General features: G+C 43.5%; 1 protein-coding gene across 1 annotated transcript in view; it reads left to right on the top strand.

The window, feature by feature from the left end:
• Positions 1-20,655, top strand: part of Mrps27 (mitochondrial ribosomal protein S27) — an 89,196-nt gene that overhangs the window by 55,520 nt on the left and 13,021 nt on the right. Inside the window, exons 5-7 of the mRNA XM_052743447.1 lie at positions 14,112-14,226; positions 18,246-18,324; positions 20,398-20,513. Coding sequence (XP_052599407.1) covers positions 14,112-14,226; positions 18,246-18,324; positions 20,398-20,513 — 310 coding nt within the window. The remainder of the gene's footprint in view (positions 1-14,111; positions 14,227-18,245; positions 18,325-20,397; positions 20,514-20,655) is intronic.

Raw genomic sequence — 20,655 nt, 5'->3', positions numbered from 1 at the left:
TTGGTACCAGTTCCTAGAGAGCTTCATTCATTGTGACAGGCATGTACATGTGGACAGCTTTCCTACTGTCATGTTTGAGATGCCACTTCAGGAGCATTCATACAGGACAAGCTCCACCCTTCCTGCTCAGTGCTTGTCCAGTATATGAGCTGGTGATATCAGGAAACTCAGGAAGCAAAGGTATTTGCATGACCCATTTCTCAGCCCTCACCCGCACAGTCTAGCCATGGTCAACAGGCTATGATCAGCATGATCTTCAGGATGTACAGGATACCTCAGGGTCTGCAACTCACAGTGCCAAACAATAGACTCTTCTGCAGTGGTGTTTTGTCTCCAAGCTGTTCTCGCCTAGTTAAGCCTTTCTGGAATCTGTTTAACTATTACCCATCAAAGCCTTTAAAAAAAATAAAATAAAGGAGGGGAGGGGCTAGGACTAGGGGGAAAGACTAGATTTTCGCTGTGTTCTCACTCTTTCCTTGTGACTCATACTTAGCAAAGCAGAGGCGCCTTGGAAGGCTGCCTGGAGTCACAGTCAAGCAGCTCTCCTGGCCCTGTCAGGCACTGTTTTAATTTTCTCAGGCAGTAAAAGATGTTTTTCAGATTGTTCATTCCTGCATTCTAGGCCAGCTAAGAGCTTTTATTTTGCTGAAGCATGGTGTTTTATGGACGATCAGCCAGAACAGTGAACTCAGACTTTTGTATTTGGTGTATCACTAAAGAAACCACTCTTCGTATTCAGAACTTGTACCATTCTTTCTGGTGGTTGTCATAGTGTCAAGAGTTGTATGTGGCCATTAGCTTTCCCATGAGGTAAAGTTTACATTCGGTCATTCTTAAGAATGTTCTTAGCATTCTGTTTATATATTTTAGGTACTCAGTTTTTTAAATGTTTGGTTTTGATGTGGAAGCCTGCTTGAGCTGAACAGAAGAATTGTCTATTAAATGTCCTCATCTAGATGCTAACCATTTGGCAGTACAAGAAAGAAGCAGGTTAATGAGCTTTCCATCGCTATAAGGGATCAATTTATGAAGAGAAAGGGACTACTTTGGGTCTTCAGCGTTAGAAATTTGAGTCTTTGATGTGTGGACCTGTAGCTAGAGTTTTCCTGGTCCTGTCTGGCCCACAGTCAGGACAAATCTCTCTCACCCTCCAGTCCCGCAGCCACTCAGTGTTGCTAGAGTTTTCATGCCTGGCCCATAGTCAGGGCAAATCTCTCTCACCCGCCAGTCCCAAGCCGCTCAAACCCGACCAAGTAAACACAGAGACTTATATTGGTTACAAACTGTATGGCCGTGGCAACCTTCTTGCTAACTGTTCTTACAGCTTAAATTAATCCATTTCTATTAATCTATACCTTGCCACGTGGCTTGTGGCTTACTGGTACTTTACATCTTCCTTGTCCTGATGGCGGCTGGCAGTGTCTCCTCCATCCAGCTTCCTGTTCTCTCCATTCTCCTCTCTGTTAGTCCCGCCTATACTTCCTGCCTGGCCACTGCCAATCAGTGATTTATTCATTGACCAATCAGCAACATATTTGACATATAGACCATCCCACATCATTTCACCTTTTCTTTTTTTAAAAAGGAAGGTTTTAACCTTTATATATCTCCAAAGTCAGTTTGGTATATTTGGGAATTTGGGCGTAGCTTCTCTTACTACTTTCTGCTGGAGGGGGGCGCTGTATCTTCTGGGGAAACAAAGAAAATTTTAGGATCATGGAGTAGTCCGTGAGGCTGTATCATCTGAGCCAGTTGCCTTGAAACGGTTCTGGATGTTGGATCATCTGAGCCATGGTGTCATCAGAGACCTTTCAGGTGGTCTTGGCTGGTCAAACCTGATGTATCTTACTCTGGAACAAATCCATAGCCTCTTGCTTTCTGTGGAAACAAAAGAGACTCTTTTCCAAAGCAACATATCTTTATATCCAAATTTTGAAGTCAAAGTATCTTTAAAATATACATACTGGTTTAACTCAGCTTCCTTTATAATCAAATATCTCTCTGTAGTTAAGAATCCCAAAGACAACATAATCCAGACTCTCTGTGTAATAGTCATCTCTACGTGGCTTATTTTTTATATTAATTTTACTGTCTTTTTAAAGACTTTATTTTTTTAAACCATGTATTTGTTTCTATATTGTATATATCACCTTTTTTTGTCTCTTTCAAGCCTATGTATATTTTACATATATTTTAAACTATTACATCTGAATCTGTCTTATTGTGAATCTATTGCTTTTAGCTGCAGCAGCTGTGGCTGTTGGCTCCGCCCACCTCAGCTTTCCAACATGGCGTGGTACTTTACCACCAGCTCTGGGAGCTATCGTGGGTCTATGCTTTTATCCAAGCAGCGTGTAGCCCAGAAACCTCTTTTTTTGTTTTGTACTAGCAAAGGCTAAATCCATAACGTAGCTTAATGTGCCACTTGCAGAGGCCTCATTCCCGCCATACTGTAGGTTGAGCGCACACGCCAGCAACCCGCCAGTAGCTCAAACCGGCAGCTGCCGCTCATTTGAGAGAGACAATTAGGAAGCTGTTTTTAGCTCCGTTTTAGAATCTTTTTTCTCAGGTTTTAGGTGGAAACTCTTGCCCCACGTTGGGCGCCATTTGTTGCTAGAGTTTTCCTGCCTGGCCCACAGTCAGGGCAAATCTCTCTCACCCGCCAGTCCCAAGCCGCTCAAACCCGACCAAGTAAACACAGAGACTTATATTGGTTACAAACTGTATGGCCGTGGCAGGCTTCTTGCAGCTTAAATTAATCCATTTCTCTTAATCTATACCTTGCCACGTGGCTTGTGGCTTACCGGTACTTTACATCTTCCTTGTCCTGATGGCGGCTGGCAGTGTCTCCTCCATCCAGCTTCTTGTTCTCTCCATTCTCCTCTCTGTTAGTCCCGCCTATACTTCCTGCCTGGCCACTGCCAATCAGTGATTTATTCATTGACCAATCAGCAACACATTTGACATATAGACCATCCCACATCAACTCAGACTCAACCAAGTAAACACACAGAGACTTATTTTACTTATAAACTGTATGGCCGTGGCAGGCTTCTTGCTATCTAGTTCTTATATCTTAAATTAACCCATTTCTATTAATCTATAAGTTGCCACATGGCTCATGACGTACCAGTATCTTAACATCTGCTTCTCATCATGGCGGCTGGCAGCGTCTTTCTGCCTCAGCCTTCCACTTCGCAGAATTCTCCTCTCTCCTTGTCCCACCTATACTTCCTGCCTGGCTACTGGCCAATCAGTGTTTTATTTATTAACCAATCAGAGCAACACATTTAACATACAGAGCATCCCACAGCATGGACCCATTGCAGTTAAGCCTCTGGTATGTTCCTGGAGATGGTAGCAGGGAACATGTGGCAGAGTGAAACCACTCACTTCATGGCTGGGATTTGAAAAAAAGGCAAGGAACTGAGCTGGATCTCACAACTCCCTTCCGCGGCGTCCCCCCTCCACAGACCTGGGCCCACTAGGTCCCACCCCTTAAAGGTGCCACCACCTCCCAGCAGTGCCTCCAACAAAGGGGCTTATGAGGGACATGTAAGATCTAAACATGGGGCTGGAGAGATGGCTCAGAGATTAAGAACATTTGCTGCTTTTCCATGGGACCCGAGTTTGGTTCCCAGCATACATGTGAGACAGTTCACAATGGCCTATAATTCCAGCTCTGATCTGATACCCTTTGGGGGCCTTTGTGGTCACCTGTACACGTGTGGATATACAGACACATCAAAATAAAAATAAAAACTATAGTTTTATTATTTCCCTGCCTTTATATATAAACAACTAAGGAATCCTTTTTTTTAAAGTGGCAAATTAAAACTTTCTGAAAACCAATTGTACTGACAAATGAAAATCTCAGTATGCAAACTTGTTTCTTTTTTAAACTGAAGACAATGATTATATCCTTTTTATGGTTGCAGAAACAAACTGTCAAGTGAGTTCTTATTATCTTTATACCCACACCATCATGAGACTTTTTTAAAAAATGTTTTTCTTAAAGAAGTGAAGATTTCTGCTGTAGGAATTGCCAGATAACAGGAGTTTCATTTCAAAATAAGTGATGGTGGATGATTATGATTGCTTATCAGCAGTGTACTTACAGAGTAAAAACAGTAACAGATTCAAGGCCTGGCTCAGACCAGACAAAGGCTATTCTCAGCCTTAAAGCCCCTCCTTGGAGATGGAGATAAAGGCAAAAGCCCATGACTGCACAAGATGCTAAGAATAAAGCAGAGTTGGGAGCTAGACCTTAGACAAGACATTTCTACAACCCCATTATAGCTCAGGGAACATTTTGGAAGGGTGCAGCAAGAGTGTAAGAACCTCAGGATGGGGAGAGTGTAACAGGTATTGCTAATTGGTCTTATTAATTAAAAAAACCCAGAGCCAGATATTGAGGTGAAGGCTGAAAGATCAGAGAAACAGAGCAAGCCACAGCCAACCTCACCTCACCAGCTCCTCAACCGATCCTGTTTCCACGAATCCTCAGACTAAAAGCCTCTGAGTCCTCACCCCCGAGGGTCTCAGTTGAACTGCTTAAAAGCCTCTAGTTCCTGGTCCTTATGCCTTATATACCTCTCTGTGCCCTGCTGTCTAACTTCCTCTCTCTGCCCAGCTTCATCACTCTCTTTCTGCCTAGCTCTATCACTTCCTGTCTGTCTGTCCAGACCTCCAGACCTCTATGGTTAACTAGTGCTGGGATTGAAGGCATATGCCACCATGCTTGGCTCTGTTCCCAGTGTGGCCTTGAATGCTAGGATTAAAGGCGTGTGCTACGCCTGCCTGACCTCTATGTTTAATATAGTGGCTGGCTTTTTCCTCTGATCCCCAGATAAGCTTTATTGGGGTGCACAAGTAAAATATCACCACAGGAGAGGGGTTGTGAAATTCCATTTCCTAATGAGGACGTAGACATGGGAACCCCAAACTCCCAGCACTGTGCATGCTGGCAGTGGGCCCGCAGAAGCCAGCCTTCCTAACAGTCAGCTGGCGGGGGGGGGCAGGGTCCTCAGGGCCATGCCACACACTGTTGGCATTTTGGCAATCAACAGATTCTGAGGTGGGGGAGACATGGTATCAGGTTGTGTACCCACCGCGGAGCCCACCAAGCTCTGATGGTTAGTTCTAAACTCAGGATCACACAGAGGGTCCTCATTAAATTCTGTGGAACACAGACTAATGAATAGGGGAACGAGAGTTATAGGGATATGGAGGAGCTGGTATGGGCAGGAGAGAAATGGGAGAAGATGGGGGAAGAGCTACCAAAATACACAGTATATATGACGTGGGGGAAGAACAAGATTTATTAATAAATTTAAATACGAACATTATGCTAAACAGTAGTTTATATTACATAAAAGAATTACTTTGGTTAAGTCTTTATATCTAAGTTTTATGTAGTGAAATAGGCAGTTGAGTAGAAAATGCTTTATTCATGGAAGAGTCAATTGCTGAAACTCTGTTTCCTACAAAGCTTGAGCTTCATTGAAAATGTACTTGGGGGACCTTGGGTTTAACTTTCCTGATTGTATCATTTCATTTTGAAGTTTTAGGTGCCGGCTTGCAGGCTCTGGCATCCCCATCATCTCTGCCGGGGGGAGGCAGGGTTGAGGGTACTCCTCAGACGCTAAACATCTGCCTGGCATGCACAAAGTCCCCCAACCAACAGCCTCATCTTCTTCCTGATTTTAGTGGAAGTGCTTTGAGTTTCTCTTCAGTTAAGTTGATGATGCCTGTGAACTTGATATAAACTACCTTTATTATGTTAAGGTAGGCCCCTTGTGTCTCTCGTCTCTCCAGGACTTTTGTTAGGAAGGGGTGTTGGATTTTATCAAAGGCCTTTTCTGTATCTAATGAATTGATCATGTGGTTTTTGTCTTTCAGTTTGTTTTATGTGGTAGATTACATTTGTCAATTTATGTCTGCTGAGCCATCCCTGCATCTCTGGGATGGGGCCTACTTGACCGTGATGGATAATCTTTGTGATGTGTGCTTGGATTCAGTTTGCGAGTGTTTACTGGACTTTTTTGATTCTATGTTCATGGGGATTGGTCTGTAATTCTCTTTCTTTGTTGGGTCTTTATGTGGTTTGAGTATCAGGGCAACTGTGGCCTCGTAAAGTAAATGGGGCATTGTTCCTTCTGTTTCTATTTTGTGGAATAATTTGAGGAATATTGGCATTAACTCTTCTTTGAAAGTCTGGTAGAATTCTGCACTAAAACTATCTGACCCCGGGCTTTTTTTAGTTGGGAGACTTAATTAATTACTGCTTATATTTCAGTAGGGGTTTTAAGTCTGTTAAAATTGCTTATCTGATCTTGATTTAATTTTAGTGGGTGATATATATCAAGAAAATTACCCTTTTTCTTTTTCTTTTTTTTTTTTTTTTGATTTACCAATTCGGTAAAGATTTTTAATGTATGTCCTTATGATTCTCTGGATTTCTTCAGGGTATTTCTTATGTCCCCCTTTTCGTTTCTAATTCTCTTGAATTTGGATATTCTCTCTCCACCTCTTAGTTAATTTGAATGAGGGTTTGTCAGTCTTACTGATATTCTCAAAGAACCAGCTATTTCATTGATTCTTTGTGTTTTTGTTTGTTTCTGTTTTATTGATTTCAGTCCTGAGTTTATTTTTTACTATCTACTCCTTTTGGGTGTGATTTCTTCCTTTTGTTTAAAGCATCGTTCAGTGTTAAAGACTCTGAGCGTTTTTGTTTTTATTAAAGCCTTGTTAGGAGAATTCTTTGTTCCTTGAACCCCATCTTCTGCCAGCATTTTGTTACTTTGCCTCCTGTCAATACCTCTGTTCCCTGAGGCAGAATCCACGTCCTCCTTCAGCCCGTGGGTTGTGCAAAGGAAACCATAGGGAGGAAGGACATAATCGGTGATCTTCCTCTTAGTCCGCTTCCTCTGCCTCGCTTTGTAGGAAAAGGGCAGTGTTTCCTCCTAGCTTCAGTTCTATTTATAGGCAGGGTGATACTCAAAACTGGCAGTGGGTGGCCGTTTCTGTGTAAGTAATGCTCACAATGTCAGCATGTATATTGGCATTGGTAAATCCTAGTGGGCCCAGACACTGTTGGCACATCATCGGGTACCTGAGATTGTTTGAACAAAACGATAAAGGACAGGTCTCTTGCCCTGTGAGAGCCTAGGAGCTTAGTTACAGAAATAGAATCTGGCTCTGACTGGATTGCATGGCAGAAAAGGAAAGGAGCCCAGTCTCCTTTTGAGAAATGGAAGTCCTCAGGTTTTGACTTTATCACACACTAGGAAGAGTCAGAATGCTTGGAGCTCCGAGCTTTTCCTCTTTGAGGGGAAAAAAAAAATCTAATTCTTAAGAAATCCAGATTAGTGCTAAGCCTCTCTCCCCTCAGAAATGGCCCAAGGCCTCTGTAATCAGCCACGTCAGATGTGCTCACACTGGCTTCCTTCTCTGTCTTTACATCAGTGCTCTGCTCTCCCTGGCCTGCTCACTTCTGTTGTGGCAGACAGAATCCTGCCTGCTTGGTAAACCTAGACTATTCTAGAAACACTGACTTTTATTCAGTGATTTTCTTTCCTTTCCATCTCCCTCAGTCTTCCTCAGAGTTATTTTAATGTAGCTGTGTGTGGTTTCCTGCTTTAGTTGTATTATTCATTACTTTGTAGTTTGTCTGGATCCCTTAGCTTTATAAGACACCAGGAAATGTTTGTATCCTTTTAAACCTGCCTGCTCCTTGTCTATAGGTTTCATATTCAAAACTGAAAAACATTCCCTTATCTCTGCCCAAACCAAGCCAATTCCCACAACTTTTATGTTTTTATGAAGAAGATGAGTTCCAGGATCCATTTTTTTCTCAGCTTCCTGCCTCCTAGCCAGAGGCCCTCTCCTGTTTGCTCCCATGGTACTTACAGCTAACCAGTGAGCCTGTGCATGAGCAGTGGCCAGTGGCCAGACAGTCCCCACAGTGGCTTCTGGGTGCAGTTTCACCAGCCGTCAATTGATGGCCATAGGGACAGCCATTTCTGCTTTGGGGACCATTACCAGGAGAGCACCAGTGATCACTGTAAAGAGTTTTTTCCCTCCTTCTCTCCCATAATAATCCCCATCTAGCTATACATATTGACTTTTGGAAGAAGATAAACTAGTGTTCCCAGCGTCAAAGAACAACAAGCGTTGTTCTGATTGGCTCCCCTAGGTCCCGTAAAAGAAGGAGCCAAAGGACCATATGGTCTGAATAAAGGTTTTGGTTTGCTTTTGTTTTTGTTTTGTTTTCTGCACCAGAAAAAGAAGAGTTTCATCTCCAGACTAGAGTTAGGGGGGTTGCTAGACCAGCAAAGGTGGAACTTGGTTCATTGTACCTCGAACAGGGCTGCTACTAGTCATTTCATAGGTGTGGTCTCTGTCTCCTGGATTGAGAGATGGAGATCTGGCACAGCAGCAGCCAGCTCCAACAGAGGAGAGACAGAGCATCTAGGACATGGTGACCCATGTCCCGCTTGTCATTGCTTTCTGGTCCGTGGAAGCCTTCCTTGTACAGTAGGTTCTAGTGTGTCTTACATCAGCGTGCTTCCCGGTGAAATGCCAGGGGCCTCATTTTTAAGCTTTGGGTCTAACAAATTCAGACTTTGATAGCTAAAAAGGCCCTCTGGCATGTATCTTCATGTTAAAAATGTGTTATTATGCTGCACTAGTTTAACAGTGCATATTGTAAAATTCTATACCTGTGTTACTCTACCAAAAGTCCCCTGGCTTGTCCTCCTTGTGGGCTGGCAGCAGAGCCTGGGGGCTAGAAACTGTGGAGCATACAACAACAACAACAAACAGAAGCTGCTTCCAAACTGCCTTGCAATTTGTTTTCAAGTTCTTTTTGGAAATTGGCAGAATATAAATTATAAACCAACCAACAATGCAAATGTGACTCTTTTTTATTTGTTTGAGATGGGGTCTTTCTATGTAGCTCTGGCTGTCCTGAAACTCACTCTGTAGATCAGACTGGTCTTGATCTCACAGACATCCCCCTGCCTCTGTCTCTCCAGCACTGGGATTAAAGGCGTGTGCCACCACACCCAGCTTTTGTGGTTCTTTCTAAAGTAATACTTCTGGTTCTGGAAGGGGACCAAGGAAATGATCTGTATAAAATGCTTGCAATGACCAGAAAGTCCTGTGAGGCTGACTGCAAAGGGACCATGAGGGGAGTTGTGGAGTGACAGGACTCTCCTTGTGTCTTTATTGTGGGGGTGGTTTGCAGCTGTCATCTGTAAAATGTACAGTGGTAAAACTCAAAGATTGGAACTTCAGGATTTGAGCATCACAACTCTGTAAACCCAACTCAAAAACTGCCTAGATATTTAATCAAAGACAGTTCATCTACACTGGGGTAGCTAGTTAAATTGTAAGTGTTCATATCCAGGCTTAGTATTAGCCTTTGGGGATGAAATAGAAAAACATCTTTTAGAAAATGATACATTTATTTAATAGAGGCTCAGTATATGTTTATTGAAAGTTAAAATTAATTGAAACTTCTTTACGCATAAAATATGGGATCTTGAGCAGCAAAGAAATTTTAATCTGCCATAGTGATACTTTCATTTTGTACTTGTGATAAGTGAAGGAATTGAAGATGATGAGTTCTGAAATGAACAATTCTGAAGGCAGAATTTCCTGCAGGATGGAAAAGAAGTAATTATCTTTCTAATTACCTTTTTAGGATGAGAAAGTGGGCAGCCACAATGGAATCAGAGTCTGGGTTAGTCACACAATACTCTTGCTTTTTGGTGGGAGGAAGCGCTTGACCCTGTTGATATGCGCAAATGTGGCTTCATGGATTTGACTCACACACCACTCTCCAGCCATGGAAGCAGCTGCATTTTCTCCTTGGCAGCCTCTTCTACTGCCCTTCCTCCATGACTGAGGTTCCCATCTGGAGAGCCTGTTGCCACAGGATACAGAATCCACTGGGAAAGAGGGAAAGCTTGTGTATGGTTAGGCCTGGCTGGTGGCTCATATAATCAGGGAAGCCATGTGGAAAGCTTGCTCATTCGTGTGCAAGAGCCTGTGTTGTAGCTAAGTGATAGTGCTGCTGTGGGCTGGGGGCCCTGACATTGTGCTTGAGGCCTGCGGCATTTGTTGTTGTGATCCTAAGTACTGGCGAGTGTGGCCGCCTCTGTTGTTCAGCAATAATGAGATGTGCATTGGCGCCTAGGGAAGAGCAGCCATAGCCCAGGTTTTTCTTGTTTTCGATGAAATGGTTCAATTGGTCACAGATAACTTCAGTCACTGTCTGGTGTTTTCCCTTTTACTCTCAATCTCTTAAAGGACTTCTCTTACCTTCTAAGAAATCTAAGGTGACCAGGCTTTTGGATCCGTGTCTGCTTCGCAGACTGTGACCCTGCTCTGCTGCTGCCTTGGTGCTGTCCACCTTGAGTAAGCACAGGAGCGAGCAGGTAACTGTCCTCAGCAGTTCCAGATGCAGCCTGGGGAGGGAACCCGAAGCTTCTTGGTTCCTGCAGTTGGCTCCACCATGGTTTGGGCCTCTAGAAAGCTCTGGAAACCCCAGTTAGCACTGGGTCCAGGAATCTCTTCTGCCGTGGGCACTAGCTTTAGAACCAGAGTGGGAACTTGACAGCACACTTCTTCCATCCCCTCTTGTATTCATTGATCCTTCCTCTCAGAAATACATGTCCGCAGACCTGAGCTACAGACTGTCTCCTGCTTTCTGGGGCACAACAGTGGTGGTGGTATTTGAGTTTCATCTCTTCATCTTTCCTGTGCGCACACAGTTTACCAGTCTCAGCAGACTGCTGCTTTGGCTATGGTAAAGCTTCTGTTGAGATGTGGCCTCAGCTGATGGCACCAGGTGGAGAAGGGCACATCCTATAGTGGCGTCTGTAATCTGCCAGTCTAGAGCAGGAGCGAGCAAAGGTCCGTCTGTTTGCAGGCCAGTTGGAAATCAGTGTGCTGGCCAGCAGTCGACAGGGTCATCTAGGTGAGGCCCATTCCAGAGTCTGACCTGCCCCTAGCAAGGATCCACACCGAGCTACTTGTGAAATTGGCTGAGGAATTTCTCTCATACCATTCAAACGTGGTTCTTTTTTAGCCTAGTGTGTTGACTCCTTCATGTTCTAGAAGTTGTGCGCTAATTTATTTCCTTCCTTCCTCCCTCCCTTCTTTCCTTCCTTTCACTTTTTTCTTTTTAGTTTTAACACTGATAGGGCCTAGAAAGGGGTTCACTTGCTGCCTGTTTGGGAAAGACTAGGATTGCACTTTGGGCAACATATTTCGTATTATGTGTATTATGCCACTGTTCCAGAAAGTGGTGTGATGTGGCAGTTAGTTAAAAGTATCCTGGGCATTTGTTAAGCCTTACAGTCCACAGGTCTCACTGACCTGACCTCCTCAGGGGCTGCTTGGCAACTCCAGTTGGTTAAATGAGATACCTGAGAGGTCATCATGGGTAATGCTTCCTTTAGGCTTTTAAAAGCAGCATGAAACAGAAATATTTCCCTTTGCTTCTAGGCGTTAGCCTTAGAATGTTAGCGAACAGCTTGAAATAAATTTTAATTTGAGCTATAAAGGTCCATAGCTAGGGTCCCACCATCAAGCTTGAAAGTCTCAAAATTGCTTGCTGATCATGAATAAGAAAAAAGCTGTTTGCTTGGATGTGGTCATGAATATAGCTACTGATGTGGTTTAAAGTCTGTCAACAACAGAAAAAAAGCTATAACCTCTGACCATCCAAGACGTCTAAGGCAGGAGATTCGCTTTAAAGTGCTCTTGGGTAAAAGAGATAGTTGACATTTTTTATCTGTTCTAAAATGAGAAATAGACTAAACCACCGAAGTCACAAACCCTGCACCGAGCAATCCCTTTGGGCCATGCCCTCCTTATATTATTTATGAGGGACGTGTGTAACGAGACTAGACTGCTCCAGGCAAAGGAGTCACCATTCTTCACACGTACGGTAGGTGTTAGCAGTGTAATAGTGTACAGAATTACGTAGCATTTAATAAATGTCTTGATTGAAGCTCTGCTTTTATTTTCTGAAAACCTATATGCACTAAAACATATCAGGCACCAAGGAATCATGTGGTATAAGTGGGTCCCAGTGTACCCCATGAGTTTCTGCCAAAGAGGGAACATGGTCGTCGTTGAGACAGTACACCTGCTGTTTTTTCTTTGTTTTGTTTTTGTTTTTAAAAATTAAAGTTGACTAAGGTGTAGCTCAGTAGCAGAGGTTTCACCTGGCATTTATACTGTACTCCTTAAAATTCAATAAAAATAAAAGTGACTATTAATTGACTACATTTTAGATCTCAATTTTTTTTTTCTCGGAGTAACAAGGAGAGGATCTCAAGTACTTAATTGTTGATTTGAAAATGTGACAGAACATGTAGAATACTAAAATGTTTTATTTCTGTGCAAAGGATTGTCTAGGGTGGGCTATACATTACCTGTCTATGGCCTGGTCATTGCCAACCTGAATTTAATTTGACATTTTTGTGTTTCTCATTTTTAAAAGAGCTAATTTTACAAAGAAAACTAGAATAAGAAACATTTTCATGCCAAATCTAAGGTAGGTGGGGGGGACGGTGGATGGATGGATGGATGGATGGATGGATGGATGGATGGATAGACGGACGGACGGATAGACGGATGGATGGATAGATGAAACAAACTGTCAATGTGGTGATACATGACTTTAGCACTCTAGAGGCAGAGGCAGGAAGATCATGAGATCGAAGTCAGCCTGTGCTTCGTGGCAAAACCTTCCCTGTCTCAAAAAAGGGTGTTGGAGAGAGCAGCATGACTCCAAGCCTGTAAAACAAGTTCAGGTTCATTTTTGGCATGTCTCTCCCCAGAGCACTAACAACCCAAATTAAACACTATCCTGTCCCTCCTCTCCAAAGCTTTTCCTTTATCACCTGGAGAAAGGAAACAAGCCCAAAGGCACATGGCTGGAACTAGCTGGTGGGACACTGAAGAACCACCTCTAAGACAGTATCAGCATGTGCCCATGGCTCTTAAAATGGCAGAAGTCTTTACCTCCAAGTTTCTGCCTCTTCTGTCTTTTTTTTTTTTAAATAAGAGTTTAACCTTTGTGGGGCCCAGAGACTAGCCTGCTTTCTGAGAGCTTAAAGAAAATGTAGGGCTTTCTGTTGTCTGAGTAGGATGTATGAAGTTCTGTCTTAGTGAAAACAGATGAATATTTAGACATGCCCGGATAATTCTACCTCCTCCACAGCCCTGGGGAGGTGAGGGAAGTGCCATCCAGCCCAGGCACTAGCCACGTGTGAGGAGGACTCAGGCCACAGCATCATCCAGGAGCCGTTCCTCCCAGTGACTCCATTTCAGGAGCCTGTGACCTAGGCCCCTAAGGGTTGCTGTGGGGAGAAGAGGGAGTGGACTGAGGGGCCACAGTGGTGCTGTGAAGAAGGCAGGAGGGGTGTGGTTCCCGAAGGACCTGAATGTGAGATCCTGTTCAGCTTTTAATTTGTTTGTTTGTCTTCTTGATTCAGTAGTATCCCAGTTGTTCCTGAATATACAAGAAATACTGGTGTAACTCAACGCTGATTTCCCTCAGAGTTCTGTGCTATTCTGATTTTCTTTTCTTTGTCTGTTTTACTTCATTTTCAGAGTATCAACTTGAGTTTCACACATCCCTTCTGATGAGCTATATATTAGCATAATGTTGTGATTAATATTTCCCCAAATAATTTCCATAAATCTCATATGAAAGCAAGATATTGAGGCAAGGGGTATTAAATGATTAATAAAGCTGGGCGTTGTGACACACACCTTTAGTCACACCACTTGGGAGGTAGAGGCAGATCTGTGAGTTCTAGGCCAGCCAGGACTACAAAGAGATCCTGTCTTAAAACAAATAAATAGGTTTATATTTTTCTTTTTTATTATTTTTGCCTTTTCTTTCCATTTCAGAATTATAGTTAAGAGTTTCAACTTCAAGTTTTTTTAGTTGTAAACTCTCATGACTTTTGATCACATTGACTGTAACCAATACTATTCCAAGAGAAGGACCCGCTGATGGACAATGTTCAGGTTTTAACGTTAAGAGATAACACCAGTATTGTCTCCTCTTGTGTTTTATTTAGATTTCGACACAGTCCCAACTGCTGGTACCTGAGAGACTGGACCATCCACACCTGGATTAGACAGTGTCTGAAATACGGTGCACAAGACAAAGCCTTGTACACCCTTGTTAATAAGGTGAGGGTTTGCTGGTGTGCTTCCTGGGTGTATGTGACCTGCTCTTTGTACCTGTGATGGACCAAAGAGAAGTACCAGAAGCCACTTTCTTTTTTTTTTTTTAATTTTATTTATTCTGTATACAGTGTTCTGCCTGCGTGTGTCCCTGCAGGCCAGAAGAGGGGCACCAGATCTCATTATAGATGGTTCTGAGCCACCATATGGTTGCTGGGAATTGAACTCAGGACCTCTGGAAGAGCAACCAGTGCTCTTAACCTCTGAGCCATCTCTCCAGCCCCAGAAGCCACTTTCTTTTTTTTTTTTTAAGATTTATTTATTTATTTATTATGTATACAGCATATATGACTGCAGGCCAGAAGAGGGCACCAGATCTCATTACAAGTGGTTGTGAGCCACCATGTGGTTGCTGGGAATTGAACTCAGGACCTCTGGAAGAGCAGTCAGTGCTCTTAACCTCTGAGCCATCTCTCCCGCCCCCAGAAGCCACTTTCTTAAGCTGTCCCTTCAGACTCCTTCTCACACTGTTTCCAGACTGGAGCAGTTATAAACTAACCAACAAACTAAAAACCCAAAGCTCCTGTAGCTGCCTCTTCTCCAAACAGTGGTCAGGGAAGTACAGGTGAGAGTGGAGTGGAGCCCAGTCAGAGCCCTGCATGCTGGGCACTCCATTTCCATCCTTCAGCCTGGGATCTTTTGCCTGCTTCCCTTTCATAGATCTGGGTGAGTGCTGACCATTTTTGATGGAGTGTAATCTCCAGTTTGTTCAGACTGTCTTATACTTTTTAAGAAGATGGTATTCCTGGATAATAATTCCTCCTTTCTCCAAGCTCCCTGGCTTTTCCTTCCCACAAGCCCCAGAATTCCCAGGATTAAGGTCTTCTGACGTTACACTCCTCCAGCACTTTCGTCTGCATTTACTTCATGGCATGAAAGTATATGCAAAATAAGCATGAGTTGTGGAGTGTTGCTATTGCCAGAGTCAACTTAAACACCATTACAGCCATTCAAGAATTTTGACAGGGTTGGAGAGATACCTTAGTGCTTAAGAGCACTGGCTGCTCTTCCAGAGACTAAGGTTCAATTCCCAGCATTCACACGGCAGCTCACAACTGTCTGTAACTTCGGTTCTAAGGGATTTGATACCCTCATATAGACATACATTCAGACAAAACACCAGTGCACAAAAAATAAAAATAAACTAGTAGCTTTAAATTGAAAACAAACCATGAAGTTTGAAGCCGGGCGCTGGTGGCTTAGACCTTTAATCCCAGCCCTCGGGAGGCAGAGGCAGGCTGATCTCTGTTCGAGGCTAGCCTGGCCTACAAATCAAGTTCCAGAACAGCCAGGACTGTTACATAGAGAATATTTAACATTATTCTACACAGAAAAATATTGTTAAAGAATTTTAATTCAAAATTTAACAATATTTTATGAAAATATATTATTTTCATAGTATCACCAGACCTTGAAAATTAGAGTTAAAAGGGAAGACTGATTTTACATTTGACTCTTCTCTGTGAAAAAATGATTTTCATCTGTAATCAAATGAAAGGCTCAAATCAAACCAACATGTGCTCTACACATTATTTGTGTGAGATGATGAATTAAGTAAATGAAGACAGAAATGACCAGTATCTCTTCCTTATTTTGTGGAAATAAAGCAGCTCTCCCCTCTCCCTGGTAAACCTCACGTTAGAGGATTCTAAGTGCCCTACAAGAGGAATCCAGAGGATGGGATCGAGCTGGAAGGAACACAGTTGAGGGCCGGAGTGCCATCTAAGCTCTCTCCAGAGGATGCACACGGAGCAGCATGTGCTGCTCTTTTGCCTGCAGTGACGGCAGGGGACTGAGTCAGAGGAGAGACTCAGCTGGATCCAGATACAGACAGTCAAGGTTCGGGCTTCCGTCTCAAGAAGGAAAGGACAGCTCCAGGGGAAGGAAGAGATGAAATCTTGTTCTCTTCATTCCAGAAATTATACTTAGAGATGAAGATCCCTGAGGAAACAGATCTAGAAAGGTCTAGAAAAGTAGAGCAAAGGCTCTTTTCTGTCGCTTCCAGGCCTTAAAAAGGGAAGTCACCAGGTGAGGGGTCAGAAGACCCAGCCTGTAAATCCCTTAGGTTCTATCAGCTTCCTGGAACGTCAGCCACATAATTTTTTTCCTTTTGTGTCCTGGTTTTCTCAACTCCAACTTGAGTAAGTTTTATCAGTGACTGACAACCTGAGCTGCCCACTGGAGTCACCCAAGGTTTTTAGATTTACAGAAGCTTCCATGTGGAGAGATAACTGAGTCAGTGTGCTCACCACAGGAGCATGATATTTTGGGTTTGGATCCCATGTAAAAAGTTGGGCAGGGCAATCCATGCTTGTATGTACGTGTACACACACACACACACACCTCCTACAAAAATAATAAACATTACAAATGCTTGTGTTTACCCCTAATATTCTAATTTTCTTGGCCTTTCTGGGCCTTTCTTGGTCTTTGGGGTTCAAAGCATCACTGAGTGGAAAGCATAAAGATTCTCACACACCTGTCCCAGCACACACACCACCTTTCCTAACCAGCATCCTGCTCCTGGAATGGGCCACCTTATGGTACTAATGCACTTGGAGTGGTGGACACAGCATTAGCCCCCAGAGCCAACGGTTTACATGAGGGTTCCTTCTGATATTGTGCGTCCTGTGCGTGTGGATGAGATGACGTGAGTCTAGCAGAAGTATTCACTGTGATCCGCTTTTTCAGCCTTCTTAGGGACTCTACTTTAGGTTCACCTGCCCCATGGTCAAGGTTGAGAAACCTGGACTGACTGATTTCTTTTCCTTTGTTCTGCAAACTTGACCCTGTACCCCAGATTGAATCTTGCTATGTAGCCCAAATTGCCCCAGAACCCACCTTAGTTCTGCCTCAGCCTTTGAGGGATTGTAGGTGTGAGGCACTACACTTGGCTTGAACCAGTTGATTTCAACTGGTCCTTTCTAACTCTAATGAATTGCCATTCTAAAGTGTTTCGGCTTTAGCCTGCCTTGGACTCATGCTGATGTGGGTGAGTTCTCCGAGAATCAAGGCCCCGACCCTGAGTTGCAGGCTTCCTGGCAGTGTTCCACGTCAACACACCTGAGGCATCCAGTACTACTGCCATGAGTCAGTGGGGGTGATTCACAGCCAACTTCCCAAGGCTTAGGAACTTCCCAAGGGAGTAGGTGAGGCAGGAGGGGTTCCCCAGGTGTTTCTGGTAGTTGGCGATGCTATGGAACAGGGGGGTTAGATCCTACTGAAGTAAGAATTGGGGGTGAAACTATAACTGTGGTCTAGGCAGTCAGGACTCAGGCTCAGGTGTATATGAAATCACAGAAGCCTGCTAAAACTTCAGGGTTCCATCCCAGATCAGATGGTGTGGGCCTGAGGTGATGCTTCAGGATCTGGATCATTACTGTGCTCCTACCAAACCCTGAAGCAGACACTGAAGCATCTTTATTTATTCCTACAATATTATTCCTAAATTCTGACATCTTAAATATGCAGGTTAGCAGAATCCAAGGAGCTTGGTTTATAACAAAGTGTTGGCATATTTCTTGGGTATTTAGAAGCTCAAGCCGGACCATATGCTGTATAATTCCTGCTTTTTTCTTATGGTCTGCTTTTGCATTTTCATTTATACCTTGTGAAAAGAATCACTGGACCAGCTCTGTGTGGAGGAAGGGGATGGGCTCTTGTTGCTGCTGTTGCTGCTGCTGTTTTTAGCTCTGACGAGCTGTTAGAACTGAGCCCTATTTTCACCTGTCTGTGTCATCTGTGAGACACCCACTCACAACCGTCTCACCCTGACCAACAGTTCCAATTACCAGACCTCAGGAGTCACAGCTTCAGTTTCACTGTCACAGATGCTGTAGAATGACAGTCACAAAGCTTAACTCCAGGGGCCAAGTTTTACCCTGCAGAGTATATAGGCGTATATTACAGGCTGAGTTAGAGAGGGTTTGTGTTTTTATCTTTCTCCATTTTCATTTTTATTACAGGTGCAGTATGGAATTTTTCCAGATAACTTTACATTCAACTTACTGATGGATTATTTCATAAAGAAAGAAAATTACAAAGGTAAGAAACCAAATCACCATTCAGTTGATACAGGGCTTTCAGCTCCCAAGTGGAAGAGTCCAAATGCAGATAGCTTCCTCCTCCTTCATTTCTTAATTACATCTCTTTGCCTTACTCTTTTAGTGAGGACGGTTTTCATGAAGAAGGAGAAAAGTTTACACGAAGATTATTATCATTTATGCAGGAAATTTCAAGTATCACCCTTTTATTGCTGGGATGGAAAATATCGAAGCATATAAGTGATTATTGAGGAAAATTAATTATATGGGCAATCTGACTTCACTTCCCAAGCTGGTTGAAATGCAGAATACAGAGAATAAAGAAATAGTGGATTTCGTTTTCATGTGTAATTTTGGAATCTGTAATGAAGAGTTGGCAGAGTTAGAGTTACAAACAAGAAAAGGCCAGTGAAATGGCTCAGTGGGTAGAGGCGCCTGCTGCCAAGTCCAAGGACCTAAGTTAGATAGCTGGAGTCCACATGGTGGATGGGGAGCTCACTCCGACAGGTTGTCCTCTGACCTCCACACGTACACGTGCACATGCAATAAATAGTTAATAAAATAATAATGACTATGTGATTTCAGGAGGGAGGAAAGGGGGACGCAGAGCTGGAGAGCGGCCTCAGCATGTCAGAGCACTGGTTGCTCTTATGTAGGACACAGTTTAGTTCCCAGCACCACATGGCAGCCAACAACCCTCTGTCACCCCACTTCTAGAGAACCTGGCATCCTGTTCTTGCCTTCTTAGGCACTACAGATGTATCGCACAGACAGACATGTAGCCAACACCCATACACATAAAGTTAAAAATAAATAAATCTTAGCAGCAACGAAAGAGGCTTTAATCCTTGTGGCCTTTGGAAATATTGAGTGCTTATTTAAAAGAAAATCTCACCCAGCATGGTGGTGGTGCACACCTTTAGTCCCAGCACTTGGGAAGCAGAAGCTGGCCCTTCTCTGTGAGTTCAAGTCCGGCCTGTCTCCATAGTGAGTTTCAGACTCACCAATGCTACATAATGAGACCAAGTCTCAAAAAAGAGAAGAAAATCTCTTCCAGGTCCTTATTTTGCTAGATTTACTAGATGCTTTACTGGTCTGTCTGTCTGTCTCAGTTTCCCCATTTGCAGAAAGGGCAAAAAATTGATGCCTGTTAGCCTCCCGAAAAAAAAACCATCACAGCATTTGTAAAACCAGCTAGCCAGGAACAGCTGCCCATCATGCTGACTCTTCTGTAACTATGAGTGTGTGCAATGAGCAGAGGAGCATATACACTCAGTTGAAAGCGTTTGCTGTGCTTGTGACACGTGCCAGCATTATTTCAGTGTTAACATTGACATTCTCTACCTTGACCACAAGTTACTGAGGGAAAGAAATTGTTTGAACTTGATTTTATTAGCTTTTGTCTGTGCTGTAGAGTATCATGGGAAAATAGGAGTCATCCAGGGCCTGTTCTTCTACGACCGGCATTTATGTAGAAATAAATAGCATACGTGTATGTTACATTCAGGGGCTTATAATTTATGAAGGAACATTTTCCTCTGCCTTCTTTCAAGTCTTTTAAACTGATCTTTATTATCCCTGTTTCCATCTTTAAAATAATTCCCAGGGTTTGGGAGTTCCTCTAGCCTTTGTCTTGTGTTGCCTCAACAGTGAGAAAGCTTCATAACAGAGAGAAGCAGGCAGCCTGCTTGCTTGTCAGGGTGACCTTGACAGTGGCGTGCCTCTTTCTCCATGCCTTACTCTTCTGGCTGATGGGCACTGTGTGAGGCATTATCTTGTTGAAGTAAATAGAGCAGGCAGCATTTGATCACTGGGAAGATACTACTCACAGGGACACGCAGTGCTTTGGGGCATGTCTGAAGTCATGGATACAAAAGCACAGTGTGTGCGGGAGGTGTGCATGGCTTGGAAAGGACCTGCTTCCTAGAAAAACTAGGACCAAAGCCCGTGTTTCCTACTTCTTAACTCTGCTTATTTTCCACTGCACTGCACTTTGCAAGAGTGTTTATGTTTAGAGATTTGATGATGTTACCTCCCACTGATCTCCTCTGTCCTTACCTTAATCTTCTTCCAGATGCTGTATCTGTGGTTTTTGAGATCATGATGCAAGAAGCCTTTGAAGTGCCGTCCACCCAGCTGCTCTCCCTCTATGTCTTGTACCATTGCCTGGCAGAGAAGACAGACCTCACAGTAAGTGATGTGCCCTAACGCAAAGCGGAGAGCTCCAGGCAGATCGGGCATCGGCTGCCGGGGGAGGTGGAAGAGGGCAGAGGAAGCCTTGCTCTCCGAATCTGAAGAGAAAAGGCTGTGTGCAGCCAGAAATGAACGTTCA

The sequence above is a fragment of the Peromyscus californicus genome, unplaced genomic scaffold (assembly GCF_007827085.1).
Source record: "Peromyscus californicus insignis strain IS unplaced genomic scaffold, ASM782708v3 Scaffold_18__1_contigs__length_77618521, whole genome shotgun sequence".
NCBI classification, from domain to species: domain Eukaryota; kingdom Metazoa; phylum Chordata; class Mammalia; order Rodentia; family Cricetidae; genus Peromyscus; species Peromyscus californicus.
This window is presented reverse-complemented; position numbering and strand designations above follow the sequence as displayed.